The sequence below is a fragment of the Pelecanus crispus genome, chromosome 15 (assembly GCF_030463565.1).
Source record: "Pelecanus crispus isolate bPelCri1 chromosome 15, bPelCri1.pri, whole genome shotgun sequence".
NCBI lineage: Eukaryota > Metazoa > Chordata > Aves > Pelecaniformes > Pelecanidae > Pelecanus > Pelecanus crispus.
Genome location: NC_134657.1, coordinates 10,408,984 through 10,425,832, shown reverse-complemented (window position 1 = coordinate 10,425,832; position 16,849 = coordinate 10,408,984). Strand labels below are relative to the sequence as shown.

General features: G+C 48.8%; 2 protein-coding genes across 2 annotated transcripts; one reads left to right on the top strand and one right to left on the bottom strand.

The window, feature by feature from the left end:
- Positions 1 to 3,313: 3,313 nt before the first annotated feature.
- PARK7 (Parkinsonism associated deglycase) lies at positions 3,314 to 8,977 on the bottom strand. The gene is made up of 6 exons (XM_009481974.2): positions 8,847 to 8,977; positions 8,066 to 8,167; positions 7,351 to 7,410; positions 6,426 to 6,495; positions 4,691 to 4,777; positions 3,314 to 3,742 (listed from the first exon to the last, which is right to left on the bottom strand). Exons 1-6 carry the CDS (start codon positions 8,934 to 8,936, stop codon positions 3,582 to 3,584), a joined length of 570 nt encoding a protein of 189 aa, XP_009480249.1. The 5' UTR covers positions 8,937 to 8,977; the 3' UTR covers positions 3,314 to 3,581.
- A 4,425-nt stretch (positions 8,978 to 13,402) lies between these two features.
- On the top strand, positions 13,403 to 16,314 carry TNFRSF9 (TNF receptor superfamily member 9). Its single transcript, XM_075721743.1, has 7 exons — positions 13,403 to 13,496; positions 13,585 to 13,701; positions 13,966 to 14,103; positions 14,590 to 14,656; positions 14,758 to 14,894; positions 15,123 to 15,257; positions 16,187 to 16,314. Exons 1-7 carry the CDS (start codon positions 13,403 to 13,405, stop codon positions 16,312 to 16,314), a joined length of 816 nt encoding a protein of 271 aa, XP_075577858.1.
- Positions 16,315 to 16,849: the final 535 nt, after the last annotated feature.

Sequence of the window (16,849 nt, the reverse complement as noted above, 5' to 3'; positions counted from 1 at the left end):
AGGCTGTTTTGCATCCGTTACGGTTATGTTTGCCTCCACCTATTTTAAAAGTAATGCCTCTCTCTCTCTAGAAGAGCATCCTTTCTCTGTTGCTTGGAGGGACATATTCCTGGGTTAGGATTTGTGTCTGTGTACTTTGCTTTCCCTTTTTAGAAAGCAACTTGCCAAAAAGAACTGCAGCAAAACCAGACTGCTCACTCTCTGCATGTTCTTTGTATCTTCTGGTTCAGAGCTGCTGCTTCATTTATAAGCTCCTTCATTCTGAAGTGTCCTGGTTTCAGCTGGGATAGAGTTAATTTTCCTCCTAGTAGCAGGCACAGTGCTGTGGTTTGGATTTAGTAGGAGAAGAATGTTGACAACACGCTGATGGTTTAGTTGTTGCTGAGTACTGCTTATGCCAGTCAAGGACTTTTCAGCTTCCCATGCTCTGCCAGGGGCACAAGAAGCTGGGAGGGGGCACAGCCAGGATAGTTGATCCCAACTGCCCCAAGGGCCATTCCATACCATACGGCGTCATGGGCAGTATGGAAACTGGGGGGGTTGGCCGGGGAGCAGCGATCGCTGCTCGGGAACTGGCTGGGCATCGGTCGGCAGGTGGTGAGCAATTACATTGTGCATCACTTGCTTTGTATATTATTATTATTATTATTATCATTATTATACTGTTACTATTATCATTACTATTTTACTTTATTTCAATTATTAAACTGTTCTTATCTCACCCCAGGAGTGTTTCTCACTCTTACTCCTCCGATTCTCTCCCCCATCCCATCGGGGCAGGAGGAGGGAGCGAGCGGCTGCGTGGTGCTGAGCTGCTGCCTGGGGCTAAACCACGACATGAAGGAAAATATTTTTCAGCATTGCAAGTATTCACTGCTGGCACTAGCATCTAAGGCATCTTGTGTACATTCCTGTTCTTAAGTCATATACTACTTCTCAATTCAATAAAAGACTTCAGTCTCAATTATGCATTCAAGCCTACACAACAACCAGAATCAAGAGAAAAAAAACCCCGCGCTATTCTTGAGAGATGATACAAGGCATACAGCAGATGCTGACTACCTTCTCAGCAGGAAAACAAACAATCCCCCAAATCCTTCAACCATCAGGGACCAAAATGGTAAATGCTAGCTAGAGAAGAGTGGATGCACTCTCTTCATTTTAAGCCAAGTTCTGTGGCAGCAAATAGCTAATTACCATAGGCTCTAAAACTAAAGCTTGCCAATAATAAAAAGGCAGAGAGTTTCTAGCGTTCATGAAACACTGAGCAGAAAAGTACCACATCTCATCTTTCAGCAGCAGATAAAGGGGATTTTAGGAAAATAGATACGTAACGGCTAAGGAACCTCTGTATGAAACGGATAAGGAAAGAGGAAAAAAGCATTTCACAAATTGGGAGGCTTTTTTTTTTCCCCCCTCAAATCAGGAAATTCCTTCCTAATGCTTCCCCTAAGAGGAAAATTAGCCTCATCTTAGCTCATACACCTCCCCCCTAACTTACAGACTGAGTTAATGACACCTTAGCAGAAACAGAGAACCCATGTAAATTCAGGTTTGCTGAACATCTGCAATGTAAAAGGCTGAGAACAGGGTCACCTTTATAAAGGAAACTGTGATGCAAGCAGCATTACCACATTTCATTAACCAAGTCCTTTTTGCTGAACGCAGTGAAAGAATCTGCAAGTTAACCAGATACATTAATGGACTCTAAGCTCATTTTACTGAGCGCTTTTCCTATTACTACTTTAATAGTGGGAAAGCCCAAATGTACACGCTGAAAACCTCATTTCTGTAACTCTCTCAGCCTTAGAATAAAAAATAAAAATGTATAACCAAATCTCTGTCCACTTCGTTAATGCCTTATATTAAAAGATTTCTAAATAGAACACAAGCATGGAAATGTTTTCCTTCTAATGCTATAAAGCAGTACTACAGCCCAGGAATGCAGAGCTTTTCCTGTATTCTGAATCATGCCCATTTACAAACCAAGTGATTATTCCAGATTCTAGGACAAAGCATCTTTCCATCATTCAGTTTATATTTGCATGGCAATACCAGTTAGACGTGCAGATTTAACGAACAAACATGTCCAATCTTACATAGATTACAACTTTTTGCATATCTTGAGCATATTTCAAAGCTAGAGAAACATATGAAAGATTTCCTAAACAAATTAGAGGCAGAGCATATAACTAAAGCAGTACTTCCAGTAGATACTAACAATGTAGAGACATTTCTTAATTCTAAACTGGCAAAAGTACCTATGCATTTCATTACCAAAATGCAGTAATTGAGAATGAACTTGTTTCCCATTAAAATAAGCAGTCATAAAGGCACCTATGCAGCCATTTTCTAGTGTTCAGACTGTACACTTCAGATGTATGCAGAACCAGGTCTCCAGATACTGTGGTAACTTCAGAGTCCAGTGAGGTGCCATCTTGTAGGTGTGATTGCTGACAGAGCCAGGCAACAGCAGAGTTATTTGGTAAAAGAAAGGTAGCAAAGACAAAAATTGATCCCAAATTCTTCATTCTCATGGGGATAAAGCTCCACTACTTCCTCCAGAGACCTGTCCAGCAACTCCTCTAAACTGACATACGCCCACTTAAGCCAGGCTTGCAGCAAGTTCCAATTTATACTAAGCAGAAACAAGCACTACTACTGGTAATAAGCTACTGAGTCCAAACTTCCTGCTTTATGCTGATTATTAGCTGCCTAAATAGCTCAATGGATCTGCAGTCATTTAACATAGAAGACAAATTCCATCGGTATCACGGACAACCTGCTAGCTATAGGAACTCTACGGTGCTTGACCAGGTAAGAACATTCCCGCATTTAATTTAGTTCCATGCTGTCTTAGAATTAATACTAGTTATTGGCCTTATTTGTATACATGAAACTAAATACTGTTTTAACAAATTCTAAGTTACAACTTAATAATCTATTTCATAGAATCACAGAATATCCTGAGTTGGAAGAGACCCATGAGGATCATCAAGTCCAACTCCTGACTCCGCACAGTGCAACCTAAAAGTTAAACCATGTATCTAAGAGCATTGTCCAAACGTTTCTGGAACACCGACAGGCTTGGGGCCATGACCACTGCCCTAGGGAGCTTGTTCCAGTGCTTGACCACCTTCTCATTTCAGCTCATTCTTCAGAAGAACTGTGTGAGATTCTAGACAGAAATTGTTTTGAATAGTATGTTGCTAGCCATAGTGGTAAAAAGGTTTCATAGGTCTGGGTTGGGAGAAAACACACAAAGAAACAACAGACAAGCAGGGTTGCTTCATTTTTATTTACTCTGCAAACATTTTCCCATGTGATTTTTACATGCCATCCAAGAGCTAACTAAGATTATTAGATGCTGACTGCTTTTTTGTGATGGAACTTTTTGCTAACAGGATCTTTTTCCAGAAATAAAGAGCATTGGTTTGTTAAGGTATCCCAGTTTAGGTACGTACAGTTGCTAATTTCACCCAGAATTAAACTGTATTTACAACAGTGCATCTTACAGTTAGTCTACAAAGGACAAGACTCTCCCTCCAAAATTGTCCTACTCCCTGTCCCACACCAGGATTTCACTCTTTCAGTATTAGGGGCGCCTTCACCTGTTCGGCCACTTCCTTCCCCATCAGCGTTTCAACAATGGCCAACCCAAATTCAAAGCTGGTACCAGGGCCACGGCTGGTGAGGATGTTCCCATCTTTCTCCACGCGGTTCTCGGAGTAGCAGTAGTGTGCTTGGGGGGGACACACAACAGAAAGAGGGTCAGTCTCCAGCACAGTGCCCACGGCTGCCGCAGAGCGTAGACCTGCCTGCTGCAGGGCACTGCCGCCCGCTGCCTGCAGGCTACGGCAGCTCCCCACGGACAGCGTCGCGCTCCGCAGAAGGCACCTCAGCCGCCCGTGTGTGCCCAGCCTGCCTCGGGCGCTGCACCCCTGCCCCTCCGGAACCAAGCAGCTCATCACTGCCTGCAGTCCTCAGGAAGGAAAAGGACCTGCAAGGAGCTCTGGCAGCTTATTCGCTTGGTATGGGAACGCACCTCTGATTCTACAAGCTCATCAAGAAGCGCTCGCTGCGCCTGTCAGTTCCCGTGGGGTTACTTTTGGAAGTCAGACTGCTTTTGCGTAGCTTTTCACAACTTTCTTTTCTCCAAATGCATGCAGGGAAAACTGGAGGAACCCTGCCATCTCCTGCTCACCTTCAGACTTGTTAACGTTCACAGAATGACTTAACAGTGCTTCACCACCACTTCCTTTAGGTATGAGAAAGAAGTGCGGACCCATCAGCTGCCCATAGCACCAAAGCGCTACTCACAGGACAGCACAAAAGGTGCTGCTGGGGTTTGTTGTTGGGACCACTGAGGAAAAGAACCAAAAGGGCAAGAGATGGCTCAGCCTCAAGAGGATAAGGGAAAAAAATGCTCCTAGTATGACAGCAGCAGTGTATTTTCCTCAAGGATGAGAATGTTAACATGGCCCTGTATTTTCAGGTTGAACAGACTTAGAAATAGAGTCTTAGCACATTCAGTTGAATTTTGATTACGTTCAGGAAAGCATTCAGGAAATTCAGAGATACAAACTAAGATACAAAAGCTATTTTCCTTTCTTTAAATCAAGGGTTCAGCTAAAAAAAAAAAAAATTCTGAGAAGGGTTAAGAGAGAAACTTAGAAAAGTCATTAGATACCTCCATTCATCATTTTATCTTTGGCCAAAGGATGTGTTGTGACTTTGCTTCCAAACCCTATCCCATGTGCCAGAAGGGCAGTAGGACCTGTAAGGACACAAAGTTGCACCAGTGAGGAGCCGTTTTCTGCTACAAACACTTTTAAGAAAACACGTTCAGGCACCAGGCCCTCAACGGACCAAAGCTCACTGCGGACAGACTACTTTTTATAAAACTGATGTCAGCCCTATCTCTGAAGCAAAAAGCCTCAAAAAGAACACAGCTGTATAATCTCTCCCATTCTATTACACAAAATGCCCTGTGCAGAGAAACAGATGAAGAGAAGATTTAGAGAACACCCAGTTCACGCAGCTGTCCTACCAACGATTGAGCTGCCTTTGAAGGAGTCGAGAACAATGGTAATTTTACTTCCAGATAATACATTTTATTTAAAACTGACTGAAACTAAGTAACAAAAAGTCTGCATTTCAGTCTGAACATTAACTAGGTGCAATTACTTTACGACCCTGTTAAGCCTTGAATTTAGAGACTTAACAGATAAAATTTAATTTGAGCAAGCCTTTATACGTTGGAATTGTGTGCCAAGCAGTACTTTGGGCAGATCATGGGCTAACTGCTAAGTTTTTTGTTTTAACAGTGTTTCTCTTTTCTTTTCATACTTCCTCCTTGGCCTGAATTGAGGAAGGAGCTTGTGTCAAGAAGTGTCAAGTCATCTGATAGAAAATCCTTACGGGAATTCCAACAGAAACAGAAGGCAGGATTTGCCTAGTGTGAGTTTCATTTCTGTACATTTGATTCATTTCAGATATAGTCCAGGAAATAACCTTCTTTGTGTTCAGCTGGAATCAGCTCTAAGAAGCATTATACGTAAATAAATGAACCATCCTGATTGCAAGCAAAGGCCTTTATCGGGCAACTGTGACTTTGCAACTGTTCCGCAAGAGATACAGATAGAGAAGTAGAAGACTACCACTGCCAAGTTTAAGAAAGTTCACAACTCTGTATGCATATCACCTAACTGAAGAATGAAAGCAAAAAAGCCTCAGCAACGTACCGGAAAACAAAAGTGAAAATATACGTCACAAACACACTCTGTTAGACTGTCTTTTACACACTCATTGCCACTCTCCTTGTTCTCAGCTACAGGTACCTAGGCCAGCCTCTCAGTTCAGTTGGGAGTATTGGCAATTGTTCATCTTGCTTTTTTGCATACAAATCTTACAAAGGAATGAACCAGATACCTAGCTGTGCAGAATATGTAAGCAGACAACCCTCTCCTCAGAGTAATTCCATCTTTTGCTACCACTCAGATGAGGAAGGGTGAGCCTGTAATTCTATATTTACAGCCTTCCTTCTGAAGCTAAAGGGCAGGAGAGGAGATGTGAGATAAATTTATAGCAATGATGTTCTGCCAGCACTGTGTCCTCGCAGAGAGATCACCAGAATACGCAAATATTTTGTAAAAAGTCCTAGCACATTACCTTTCACTTTTTATTTTAAAGACAGTAATGCAACTGATTGGAAAGAACTGGGTACCAAGCAGAACTTGTTCACAATATTTTAGAGATTCCTCTGCTATTAAATTAACAAAAAATTCACATGCTGATGGGTGCATGTATAGCACAAATCCCTGCTACTGAATTACAGGAATACAGATTTCTAAGACAGGAAACTGTCTGCATGCCCCTTCAAAATATGCAAATGCTTTACAATGCGAGACGTCTTGTTAACCCACCTGCACATATAGCAGCAATCAGGCCTTTTCTGCTTTCCTGGTCCTTCAAAATGTCTTTCACAGCAGGAGACTGTATGAAGAAACCATATCACAAGTCATTGTTTGGGATTGATTATTTGAAGCACGGTTCAAATATTTTTCCACTGCAAATTCATAAAAAGTTTTACAAAGAAAACCATCTGACAACTCTCCATGCTGCCTCAGGACAGATGGCAATGAAAACACTAAGAAGGAGAAAAACTGAAACCAATAAATACTTGCCCCACAAGGGAAGAGCAAGGCAATCAGAAGGAACTGCAAGGAAGTACTTGGCCCACATAAAAGCTGGTTAATTCATGGCCATGGAAAGTTGTTGCTCAAAAACTTCACAAGACAAATAGGAAAGAGTGTTCATGAGATACCTCCAGACAGTCTCCATCATTCTTAAGAAGATTTAAATGGGATATTTGTCTCATATTCCAGGACTTACAAACCGTGTGATACCATCTAAATCCTATCTGATACGTCAAGTTGTTTGTCTGCCTGTCTTCCACAAGGTATTTATACCACCACTACAACAGTTTTGCACCAGAAACACGATTCTTGAGCAAAGGAACAGAGTCCTGTGGGTTTGGCCTGTTTTATATTTCATGGAATCAAATCTTCATTTGCAACTCTTTGTATGATTACAAACAGAGATTTTCCCGCAATACAGAGCTCCCTTCCATTTTTATTCTGCTTAACGAGGCACTTGAGTCCAAGCATTTACCCAGTTGTCCCACCTATATATTCACAAGAAGGCTTAAGACAACTAAAAATTAGTTTACTGATTCATTCAGAAGAGAATTTTCAGATGCCGAACCGATTTTGCAGGATTACTAAGCAAGTGTAGACCACCCACTACTCATGAGGATGCCCATGAATCTTTAAGATACCAGAACTTTACCTCTGACAAGTTTTGAGCTCCAAGGTTACCCCCAGGCAGGACCACAACATCGTAAGGCCCCTAAACAAACCAAACAAAATTGTTCTGTTGAACAGAGGCTGGCAGACACATTATACTGTTTTAAGGCCACTACAGCTGAGTTGAGTGAGAAGCAGGGAGATCTATCGTTTCTTCCATTTAACAACGACCCAAGAACCAGCTCCAATTATGGAACAAAATACTATTTCCTATTCCAGGAAGAGCCTATTATTGATAAAGTCTGTCAGAGAACCAACTTTTAAGCCTCATGCATTTAAGAGCTTCAGCAAGCAAATGGCAGCTCTTGCATTGTAAGGACAAGTGGTTTTGCCCCAACCTTACTGTACAGGTCTAACCATAGCGTTGTTCAGCTTCCCGTGAGAACTTTTCAGTTGTTCCAAATCACGGTATTTTGTTGGGCCGACTAACATGCAAAATAAAGCTCTACATTTGATTCTTTGCAAAAACAAGTACCTGTGCAGTGTTAAGAAATCTGTCTGTTCCTAGCATGCTATGGAGCAGGACAACACTGAAGGGGAGCACTGCAGGATGTGCAGTTCCGTGATGCACTTACTGCATAGAGCTAACATAACATGCAGCATATTTCTAAAGGTGATGCGTAAGCTTTCCACATTCCACTCTGAAACTGTGAGAGAGGCTATGTTGGCCATTAGATCAGATCAGGGTGATGACCAACCTCTTTTCTGGCATCTTCAAGGCTGGCATCAGGACAAATGAAGACATCCCGACTGCACTGCACCGGTTCTTTTCCCGTTAGACCTGCAACAGTCACCTTGATCTAACAGAAGAGCACGCATGTTGTTACAACTCAAGAATTTAGGCATTTTTCTTATATGTTAGTTCTTAAGAATGAGTGAAGCACTACTGAGAGCAGTCAAGAACGGGGCAACACTGAAGCTTCCCCAAACCATGATTAAGCCCAAACGCACAAGCCATGCTATTCACCTAGAGATTAACAAATACCTCTAATAGTTCAACGTTTCAAACAGGACATTTAGAGACTATCTGATCCCACAGGTTTTAAACAAAACAATACAACCCAGGAGAGATGGACTAAGTAGATCAGATAATGAATTAAAGTCTCTCTGCAGGCTCAGGCCATTCTCAAACACACTTATGAAGTGTTCAATCTTCTCCCTTGACTTTTAGATACCTGGTCATAATATCATAGATGTGCATGGCACAGCTCACATTCACTAAATAAGCAGACAAGCTTGTGCTTCTTGTGGCAGCCAAACTGGGAAGTACGTTAGTGGAATGACAAAGGTGGTGGGAGAAGGCAATTTTTATTTTAGTCATTTCTATACACATGAAGTTGGTGTATTTCTTTGAAATCTTATTTTCATACCTAACCAGATGATAACACTGTGTACCACGACAATCGCATCCACTTGAGGCCAGTATTTTACCTTGACCACGCACTCACAAAAAAGATTATTCGTTGTCTGCATACTCACCCCAGCTCTTCTCATAACATCAGTGGGGATTACAGTTTCCATTTCCTCTGCCCCTTTCGCTAGAATCACCAATGCTCTTTTCGAGGCCATCTCTCGAGGGGTTGCTTTTAGGTGAGATGGTTGGGAAGGGAGGGACTGACGGGGTAGAAAGAGACAACGTGGTTAGGAGGCAAATCCTCTAGTACAAATCCTTCCTCACAGTGAAGTTTAACAGTGAGTAATTTGCATTTTTGCATTATCTTCCAGTTAAGCCATCTCAAAATGGTTCACTAGCTTTAATTAATATTCATAGCAATCCCATTTAACTAGAGAGCTTTTTACAAAGAATGCATTATGATATTAAGGGATTAAGACATTTGTGCAGTGGGAGGCACAGCACATCAGCACCAGAACAGGAAGCAGCCTGGCCTAACCAAGACTTCACAGGATTTGAGCCTGCCAGATAGAAGGGTTCAGGGTGGGTGGCAGAGCTGTTTTCAATTTGCACACCCTCACTCATACGCAGACTACTGACTCCTACCCAGGTCAGCATTTACAAAAAGAGCTTGCATGAGCTTTGACCTCATGTCTGGTATTTAGTTTCCACACAGCAGGCTTCACAAAGAGTTTCCTGTGACTTATAATGACTCGGCCAGTGCCCCTGCAAAGCCTGAGCAATAGATTTTCTGGGTACTTCACACTTTTGTGGGGGAGAAATGTGTGTGCACATGTGTGATGGGGGAGCAGACCACAGAAGTTAGCAAATGGAACAAACTAGGCTTGAGACTTTTTTTTTTAGCTCTGAAATTCAAGTTGAGGTGAATGGCCAAATTTCCATTTGAAGGTTAAGTTAAAAGTTACTTAACTACATCATGTAAAATACACACTAACTCATAGTGGTCTGACAGAAGTCTGTGAAAGCATCTGTGGCGTAAGAAGGCATTTCACACGTCATCCACTCTATGAGACAGGGATTTCTTCCTATGTAGGGACTTTCCATCCAGAAATGGATGTAGCACCTGGAAGCTCTTCATAAAACGAGATCCACGTTTAGTTGCCTACATGGAAGAAAACCATCCCCTCATCCTGCTTCAACTTCATCTATTTGCAGGCTTGCTCCCTACTGTTAGCCTCATTTAGAAAGACGCTATTTCTAGAATGCACTAATGTACAGTCGAATGTCCTGCAGCATGCAGAACCAGCCCAAGCAGACTAATTCATAGTGTCAAATCCTACTTTTAAGGCAGCTTTACATACTGTCAAACGCAAAGCCAACTGAACAAGTACCCTCAAATCATAGGTATTAGCAACAACTTCAGGACAACCTGGAGCTTCTTAATCATTCATCTTGAAGGTATACGCTGATTCTGCAAAAGTAATTTTTGTATTAATTTGACTGACTAGCAACAGATTACCTCAATAACCACAACACAGAAATACTGCATTTGCTTCTTATTGGAGAAAAATACTCTAGACCGTGGTTTGTACCCCTCTCTTTCATTACTTCTTTAGATACAAAGAGGCACCTGATCCCAAAAGCTTTTCTCTTTCCCCTAATCTGGCAAAACGCAGTCTCTCCCTACTGTCCTTAGACATTTATCATAATACACTGACAAATTCTTGAGCATCAGGCCTGTTCTTTACGTGGGTGCGTATGTAACTAGCCGTCATGCTGTAAATGCTACCAGGGCAAGACCGTTTTCCAAGAAGGCAGAACCAAGCTATACAGACCTAACAGCCGCTGCATTTAACGAGCTACGTATGTGTGGTAAATACAAGCCTCCCATTTGCTCCTCGGTGCCAACACATGCACAGACTGTCTCAAACTTTACAGTAAACCTACGTGGGCAGGTGTGCATCTCTTGAGAGGGTGACTTCTGGCAGACGGCTGAATCAGAAACTCTAAGCAGGCTGGCTTTAAACAAAACACACCCTTCAGAGCCGCGACCGAACAGCTAGCTGCCAGAGGCAAGGGAGGATTTCAGGGTCATCAGCTCAGCCAGTCCGGATCAAAGGCCGCGCCCCCCCCCCACTCTCGCGTTTATTTTAGGGCCCGGCGCCGCTGGCCGCGGCAGCGCCCTCCGGCAGCGCACGGACCGCGGCACGGGCGGGGCTGCCGAGCCTGCGGCCGCGGGCAGGCTCGCTCCCGGGGGGCAGGCAAGCGGCCGCCCCGTCCCGTCCCCGCCGCCGAGCCGAGCCCAGCCCAGCCCAGCCGAGCCGAGCCACGGCGGCGACTGCTGAGGCGGCGCGGCCCCGGCAGGCCTGCAGGCCCCGGGCGGGCCCCACGCACGCCCCGCGCGGCTCAGCGAGACCCACGCCCTCCGCAGGCGGCGGCCCGCCCCCAGCCCCCCGCCCCCGCCCCCCGCGGGGCTCCTCCGGCCGGGCCCCCGAGCCGGGCCGCGGGCCGCGGGCGCGACGGCCGCTGCTCACCTCGGCCCAGGCGCGGGCGACTCTGGGCGGCCCCGCCCCGGCCCCGGCCCCGCCTCGGAGGCCGCCGCCCACGCCCCGCCTGCGCCCCCGTCGCGCCGGCCGCCCTGGCGCTCGCCCGTCCTCCTTCTCCGTTTGCCGGGCGCTCCGGTTTTCGCACGCTCGCTCGGAACGCGGCTTCAGCGAGCGGCCCGGAGCCCAGCGCCGTGACGGCGTCACCGCCCCGGCAGCGCAGCCGCCAGGCACGGACCTGCCAAAGGAGCGGCTGCTGCTTTTCCCCAGGCAGCCCTCACACCTACAGAGGGCCGAACCGGGCACCCTTCCCGTCCTGCCCGAAGCGCCGAACCGACAGCCCTGCTCCCGAGGCTGCCGGTACACAGGACATGCCCGTGGCTCAAGGACAGTTTTCCCTGGTTTTGAGGCGCGGTTTCAATATTTTGAGAGGCAGAGCTGTTAAAGGGGCCCTTCGGGACGGCAGGTAGCCCTGTTGTGTGAAACTGCTGCTTGCAGGGGCTGGCAGTCGCGCTCTGGCTCCCCGGCGAGGGGCTCACCAGAGCTCTGGCAGAGCACTCGGGCCGGGCCTGGCAGCAGAGCGGGTCACAGGAAGGAATTCGCTGGGGGCCTGCCTGGAGCTGGCGCGGGCTTCTGCCCCTGCCATGGGGGGTGCGCAGCCCACGCTGGGCTTCACGCAAACCCCTCGGCAGGCCGGTCCTTGCACTTGCTTGTGTTAAAGGAGCAGCCGCTGCCCGAGCATTTGCACACTTTCAGGGAGTCGCGCACACACTGCCCGCGACTTGAACTGCTGGGACCAGCGTCCCTGCCCAGCGGCAGCTCCAGAGCTGCCGGATGCCCCTTCCCGCTCCCCGCGCGCTCTCTCCCCTCAGGCTCGACGCTAGGCTGCCCTGAAGCGGTCTCTGCCGCAGTGCACACCAGGTGGATTTACTGACTGGGACAGCGGTAAATGGCAGCTCGAGCTGGGCGCCTTGGAGAGGAACCCTGAACAAAGCAATCCCTGGGCAAATGCACCCTTACAATTTAAGTTCTCCTCCCCTCATGTGACAGTTCGGTCCAATACCAATATTTGGGTCTGGGGTCTTCTTGTTCCTCAGTGGATCCTTTGTCTCCAGGCAAGACATTCCTTCTCTTACCCGAAAGGGTACAGCTGCTGCTGACGGCTGTGGCTATCCCACCCTTCTGGTCTGCCCTGGTTCGGGGCCCTCCTTCACGAAGCCGGGCAGGAGTTCAGCCCCCGGCTTTAACGGGCCTTGCTACCAACGCTGTGTATGTGGCTGCCCGAGCGAGGCAGCGCCTTCTGCAGCGCCCGCACCCCCTGGGGCTGAAGGGCGCGTTCGCTCGTCAGCTACGACGCGCCCCGGAGAGCTCCCCTCTGCCCCGCGCCCCCGCCCGCGCCGCCGGCCCCGCTGCGGCCCGGGGGGACACGCGCCGGGGCCGGCCCCGCCCGCAGCCACGCGCCCGCCCGCGCCAGGGCGGCGGGGATTGGCCGCGGCGAGCCGCAGGGGGCGGAGCCGCGCGGACGGACGGGGCCCCGCCCCCGGCGGGGGCAGCGAGCGTGAGGCGGGCGCGTGCCGGCAGGCCCGGCCACGGCCCCCGGCCCCGGCCCCCGCCCGCGGCCCCCCGGGCTGGCCCGCGCGGGGCCCGGCGGCAGCGCCCCGCCCCATGGCCCCCGCGCGGCGGGACCTGCTCCTGCCGAGGCGCCGTCACGCGCGGCACGTCCGTACGCGGCGGCGGGGTTCGCAGGCGCGCGGTGCGGCCAGGCCCCGCGGGCCGTGCCGGCCCCGCCACCCGGACTCTTCCCCTCACCTTTCGGGGGCGCGGCCCGCTGCCGGCGGCGCGGACAGGCCGGGCCGGCCCGCCACGCCACCGCGGGGATTCCGCGCGGGACTCAGCGGGAAGCCCCGGTGGGGGGCGGCGGGCGCTGCCCGGCAGCGCTGAGAAGGCTGCGGGCGCTGCCCGCAGAGCCGGGGGTCGCACGGGGGGGGGGGGGGGCGGGGCCGGAAAGCCCCGCCGGGCCGGGGTTTCCCCGCCGCCCCCGGGCTGACGCAGCCAGCCCCTCCGGGGGCGGCCGCTAAGGGCCGGCGCCCGCCGCCCCGCGCGCACTCCAGCGGGCCGCGCCGCCGCGCACCGAGCCCATGGGACCGGCGCTCTTCCCCGCGGCGCTGCTGGCGCTGGCCCTCAGCCCGGGGCCCGCCGGCGCCCTGCCGTGCGGCGCCAAGTGCCCGGCGGGTGAGGGCCGGGGCGGGCCGGGGCGGGGCGCGGGGCACCGGGCGCTGCGTGCGGCCCCGCGGCAACCGCCCTCTCTCTCGGCCCGCAGGCACCTTCGTGGCGAGCGCCGGCTGCGCGCGGGGCGCGGGCTGCCAGCAGTGCCCGCCCGACACCTTCTCCAGCGCGGCGGGGCTCCGCGCCTGCACCCTCTGCCGGAAGTGCGAAGGTAGCGGGCGGCGGCGGGCCGGGGGGGCGGGCGCGGGGGGCCCGCAGCCGCTTTGTCGCCGCCCCGGGGTAAACGATCGCGCGTTCGCCCGTCGCGGCGCTACGAGTGACAGCGGCGCTGGCGAGATAACGCCGTGCGCCTGCGGGGCTTCTCGCTGAGGCCCCCAGCCCCGGTTTTGGACGAGCAAAGGTCCCGAGCCTTTGCTGCGCCGCGCTGGGTGGGCCGGGGCGCATCGGTAACCTCAGACTGGTTTCCACCTTCCAGGAACATTCAGGTATTTGAAAGAGTGCTCCCCAAAAAGCGATGCTGAATGCACGTGCAAGGAGGGGTATCGCTGCAGCGGCAGCGGCTGCTCCCGCTGCAAGCCCAGCTGCGGCGTGGGCCAGGAGAACACCGCGAACGGTAAGGTCGCCTTTCCCTGCCGGCTTCAACCTCCTCTGCTCGCTGCATCGCTGCCTCTTCCACAGCACAAAACTACTAGGGTAAAGACCTCGCAAGATAAAAGCTGCTGCTGCTGTGAAACAGCGTGCATGGTGCGTGGAACGAGCACCCACCGAACGCTGGGCCCCGCTGCAGCTCAAATCGTGCACTAGTTAGTTCCCTTTGCACAACAGCTGTTTGGTCACCAGCATGTGGGAAACTGAGCTGGGAGCTCTGGAGTTAGACATGATTTGCGGCATCTTGTGCCAAATAAACTGGCCCTGTAGCCGAGTACTGTACTGGTCCGTAGCTCACAGGGAAAGACTTGCCTTGCATACTCGGAGCAGCTTATGAAACAGTAATTCTATGAATGTGGATCAGTCATTATACAAGCAGGCAAAAATAATGTTTCATGTGTTGTTTTAAATGCTCATCTTGTACAAATTTACCTGTCCTTGTCTGTTGAAGGTTGCCAAACTTGCAGCTATGGAACTTTTAATGATCAGCCCAATGGCTCCTGTAAAAACTGGACAAAGTAAGTAATCTAAAAATAAATGCTACAGCTATTACACTTGACTAGATTTTTTTTCCTTTTTTTTGGTTTCCCCCCCCCGTTTTGCTTTAAATGTCTTTCAGGTGCTCTGCAAACCAGGTGCTGGAGCCTGGAACTGCAGCAAAAGATGTCATTTGCAAACACGCTTCAGATAATCCCACTTTAGGCACTACTCTACCTACCACGTCTGCTGCAATTCCATTTTCTATCACTGTGCCAGGTGAGTCATTGCATAATATTTCTTACAGAGCTAAAGAATTACGACGTACTTTGAAACATACTATAGCTCATTCGCTTACCATTTAAAGCAAGAGTCCTTTTTGCTATCCATTTCCAGTGTTGCAGACTTATCCAGAAGCAGAGTTGGAGACAAAGTTGTCAGCTAATTCAAGGGCAGTAGAATTTTGCTCCATAACACACTTCTTAGAGAATGTTGTTTGCTTCCTAGGGAAGGACCTCCAGATGGACATTACCAGAATTTCTCTGGCTGTAGCTGGGCTGTTGTGCTTAGTGTTTCTGCTACCTTTGTGTGTATGCTTCAGTATCTGGCAGAAGAAGAAACTACATGCTGTCTTCAAGAAAAGTAAGATAGATGCACTCTTCCATTTAATTTTTCTTTTTGAAACTAGACAGAAATCAGGAATCCAGGTTTTTAAGTATCTTTCAAAGATAGTCACAGATAGCTTCATTTTTTGGCCTTGTAAGTCAGAAATAACAACTGAAAGGAAAACACTTTTGGAATTTTTATTGCAGAAAGCAATTACCTGTGGGTCTTACATCAACTTTGCAGGTTAACTGCATGCATATCCATAGATGTGAAGTATTCATAGGAGGTGAAAAAGCTCAGCTTGAGCCTTGTTGGTCTGGTTAAGGGTCAGTTCTGTTTATTAGTTCCAAGTACCATCCTTGGCATGCATGGCAATAGCACTTTCCAGTTCCGTCTGCTCAGAAACAGCATGCATGGCCTGGAGCGAGCGTCTTTGAACTTCGGCTGCAGTAGAAGAGGGGAGATCAGTCAGGATGTGCTGCTACAGATGCAGAGTCAGCCTGAATCCAGCACTGCCCTCCCAGAGCTAATAAGCTCCGGGGAAGCTCAAGAGTTCAGCACAAAGATGAGGTGGAATCGCATCCAACATAGTTTGTGGTTGGGATTTTTTTTGTAGTTTGGGTTTTTCTCTTCCTCTCCCCTTTCCTAGAGATAAGGGCTTGATTGTCTAGTGTAATTCTGAATACAGGAGACAATAGCATTACTCCAAAAATCTAACAACTCCATGTTGGTCTTCCTTTCATTCCTATGGCAAACAGAGCACTAGCAGCTCCTGTTGCATTAGGGAAAACAAAGTATGATAAATTAGTTTTATCAGATGTGCATGCTCTAGAGGAAGAATTTCAGATTATTGATCATTTGGAAGAATTTTTCTTGCTGACTTCTTGCAGTTGTGACTGAGGAAGGGTGAAATAAGATGGCTGAATAAATACAATGGAAAGTGAACATTTGATCTTTTTCTTTAGTGCATACCACACCTGAGCAGTCAATTCAGGAAGATGATGCCTGCAGCTGCCGCTTTCCCGAGGAAGAACAAGGTGAATATCAGGACCGTGACCAATCCACAGAATTCAGAGATCTTTTGAAGAAATAGGAATGGGACTGTCCAGGTGAACCACGTTTGAATTTCCTTGAGGAACGCAGAACAAGAACCTGTTTATATAAATAGAGAGGATATCAGAATCTCTGAATTTCAGAGCGCTAAATAGCCCAGACACTGAGGAAAAAGAGCGTATTTTTGCAATAAAAGTAAATAAATAAAAAGATCTAGTTTGCTGACTTTCTTCCTTTAGGACTAGGAATCATATTTTTAAGAAGTGGTACTTGATCTACATATACAAAGAAGTACTGCGCTTAAGAGCGGTAATAGAAGGGCAGAATGGCTTTCTAGTCCCTCTTAGAAATGGTGCCCGAGCCATCATTTACGTGCAGGCTGAGAGCATCTGATGCTAGAAAGGAGATCTGTAGCACCTAGTAGAGCCACACGTGACATCTGTGGTCTCTATTACCATTACCAGGCATCCTCTTGAGTCTAGAGCTGCTGCAGCTCCTCCTAAAGGGGCTCAAGCCCCACAGTCTTGGGTTTCATGTGGAAATACAGATAGACCTCATTTCAGATCCCATCAGCC

What these genes read in the sequence shown, in the direction of transcription:
- PARK7 (XM_009481974.2), bottom strand. Translation starts at nt 8,936, where the DNA reads ATGGCCTCGAAAAGAGCATTGGTGATTCTAGCGAAAGGGGCAGAGGAA. An exon ending in GAGCTCAAAACTTGTCAGAG is followed by an intron (nt 6,496 to 7,350) that starts GTAAAGTTCTGG and finishes TTCTTCATACAG; the next exon opens with TCTCCTGCTGTGAAAGACAT. An exon ending in AGATAAAATGATGAATGGAG is followed by an intron (nt 3,743 to 4,690) that starts GTATCTAATGAC and finishes GTCCCCCCCAAG; the next exon opens with CACACTACTGCTACTCCGAG.
- TNFRSF9 (XM_075721743.1), top strand. Translation starts at nt 13,403, where the DNA reads ATGGGACCGGCGCTCTTCCCCGCGGCGCTGCTGGCGCTGGCCCTCAGC. An exon ending in CCTCTGCCGGAAGTGCGAAG is followed by an intron (nt 13,702 to 13,965) that starts GTAGCGGGCGGC and finishes TCCACCTTCCAG; the next exon opens with GAACATTCAGGTATTTGAAA. An exon ending in TCCTGTAAAAACTGGACAAA is followed by an intron (nt 14,657 to 14,757) that starts GTAAGTAATCTA and finishes AATGTCTTTCAG; the next exon opens with GTGCTCTGCAAACCAGGTGC.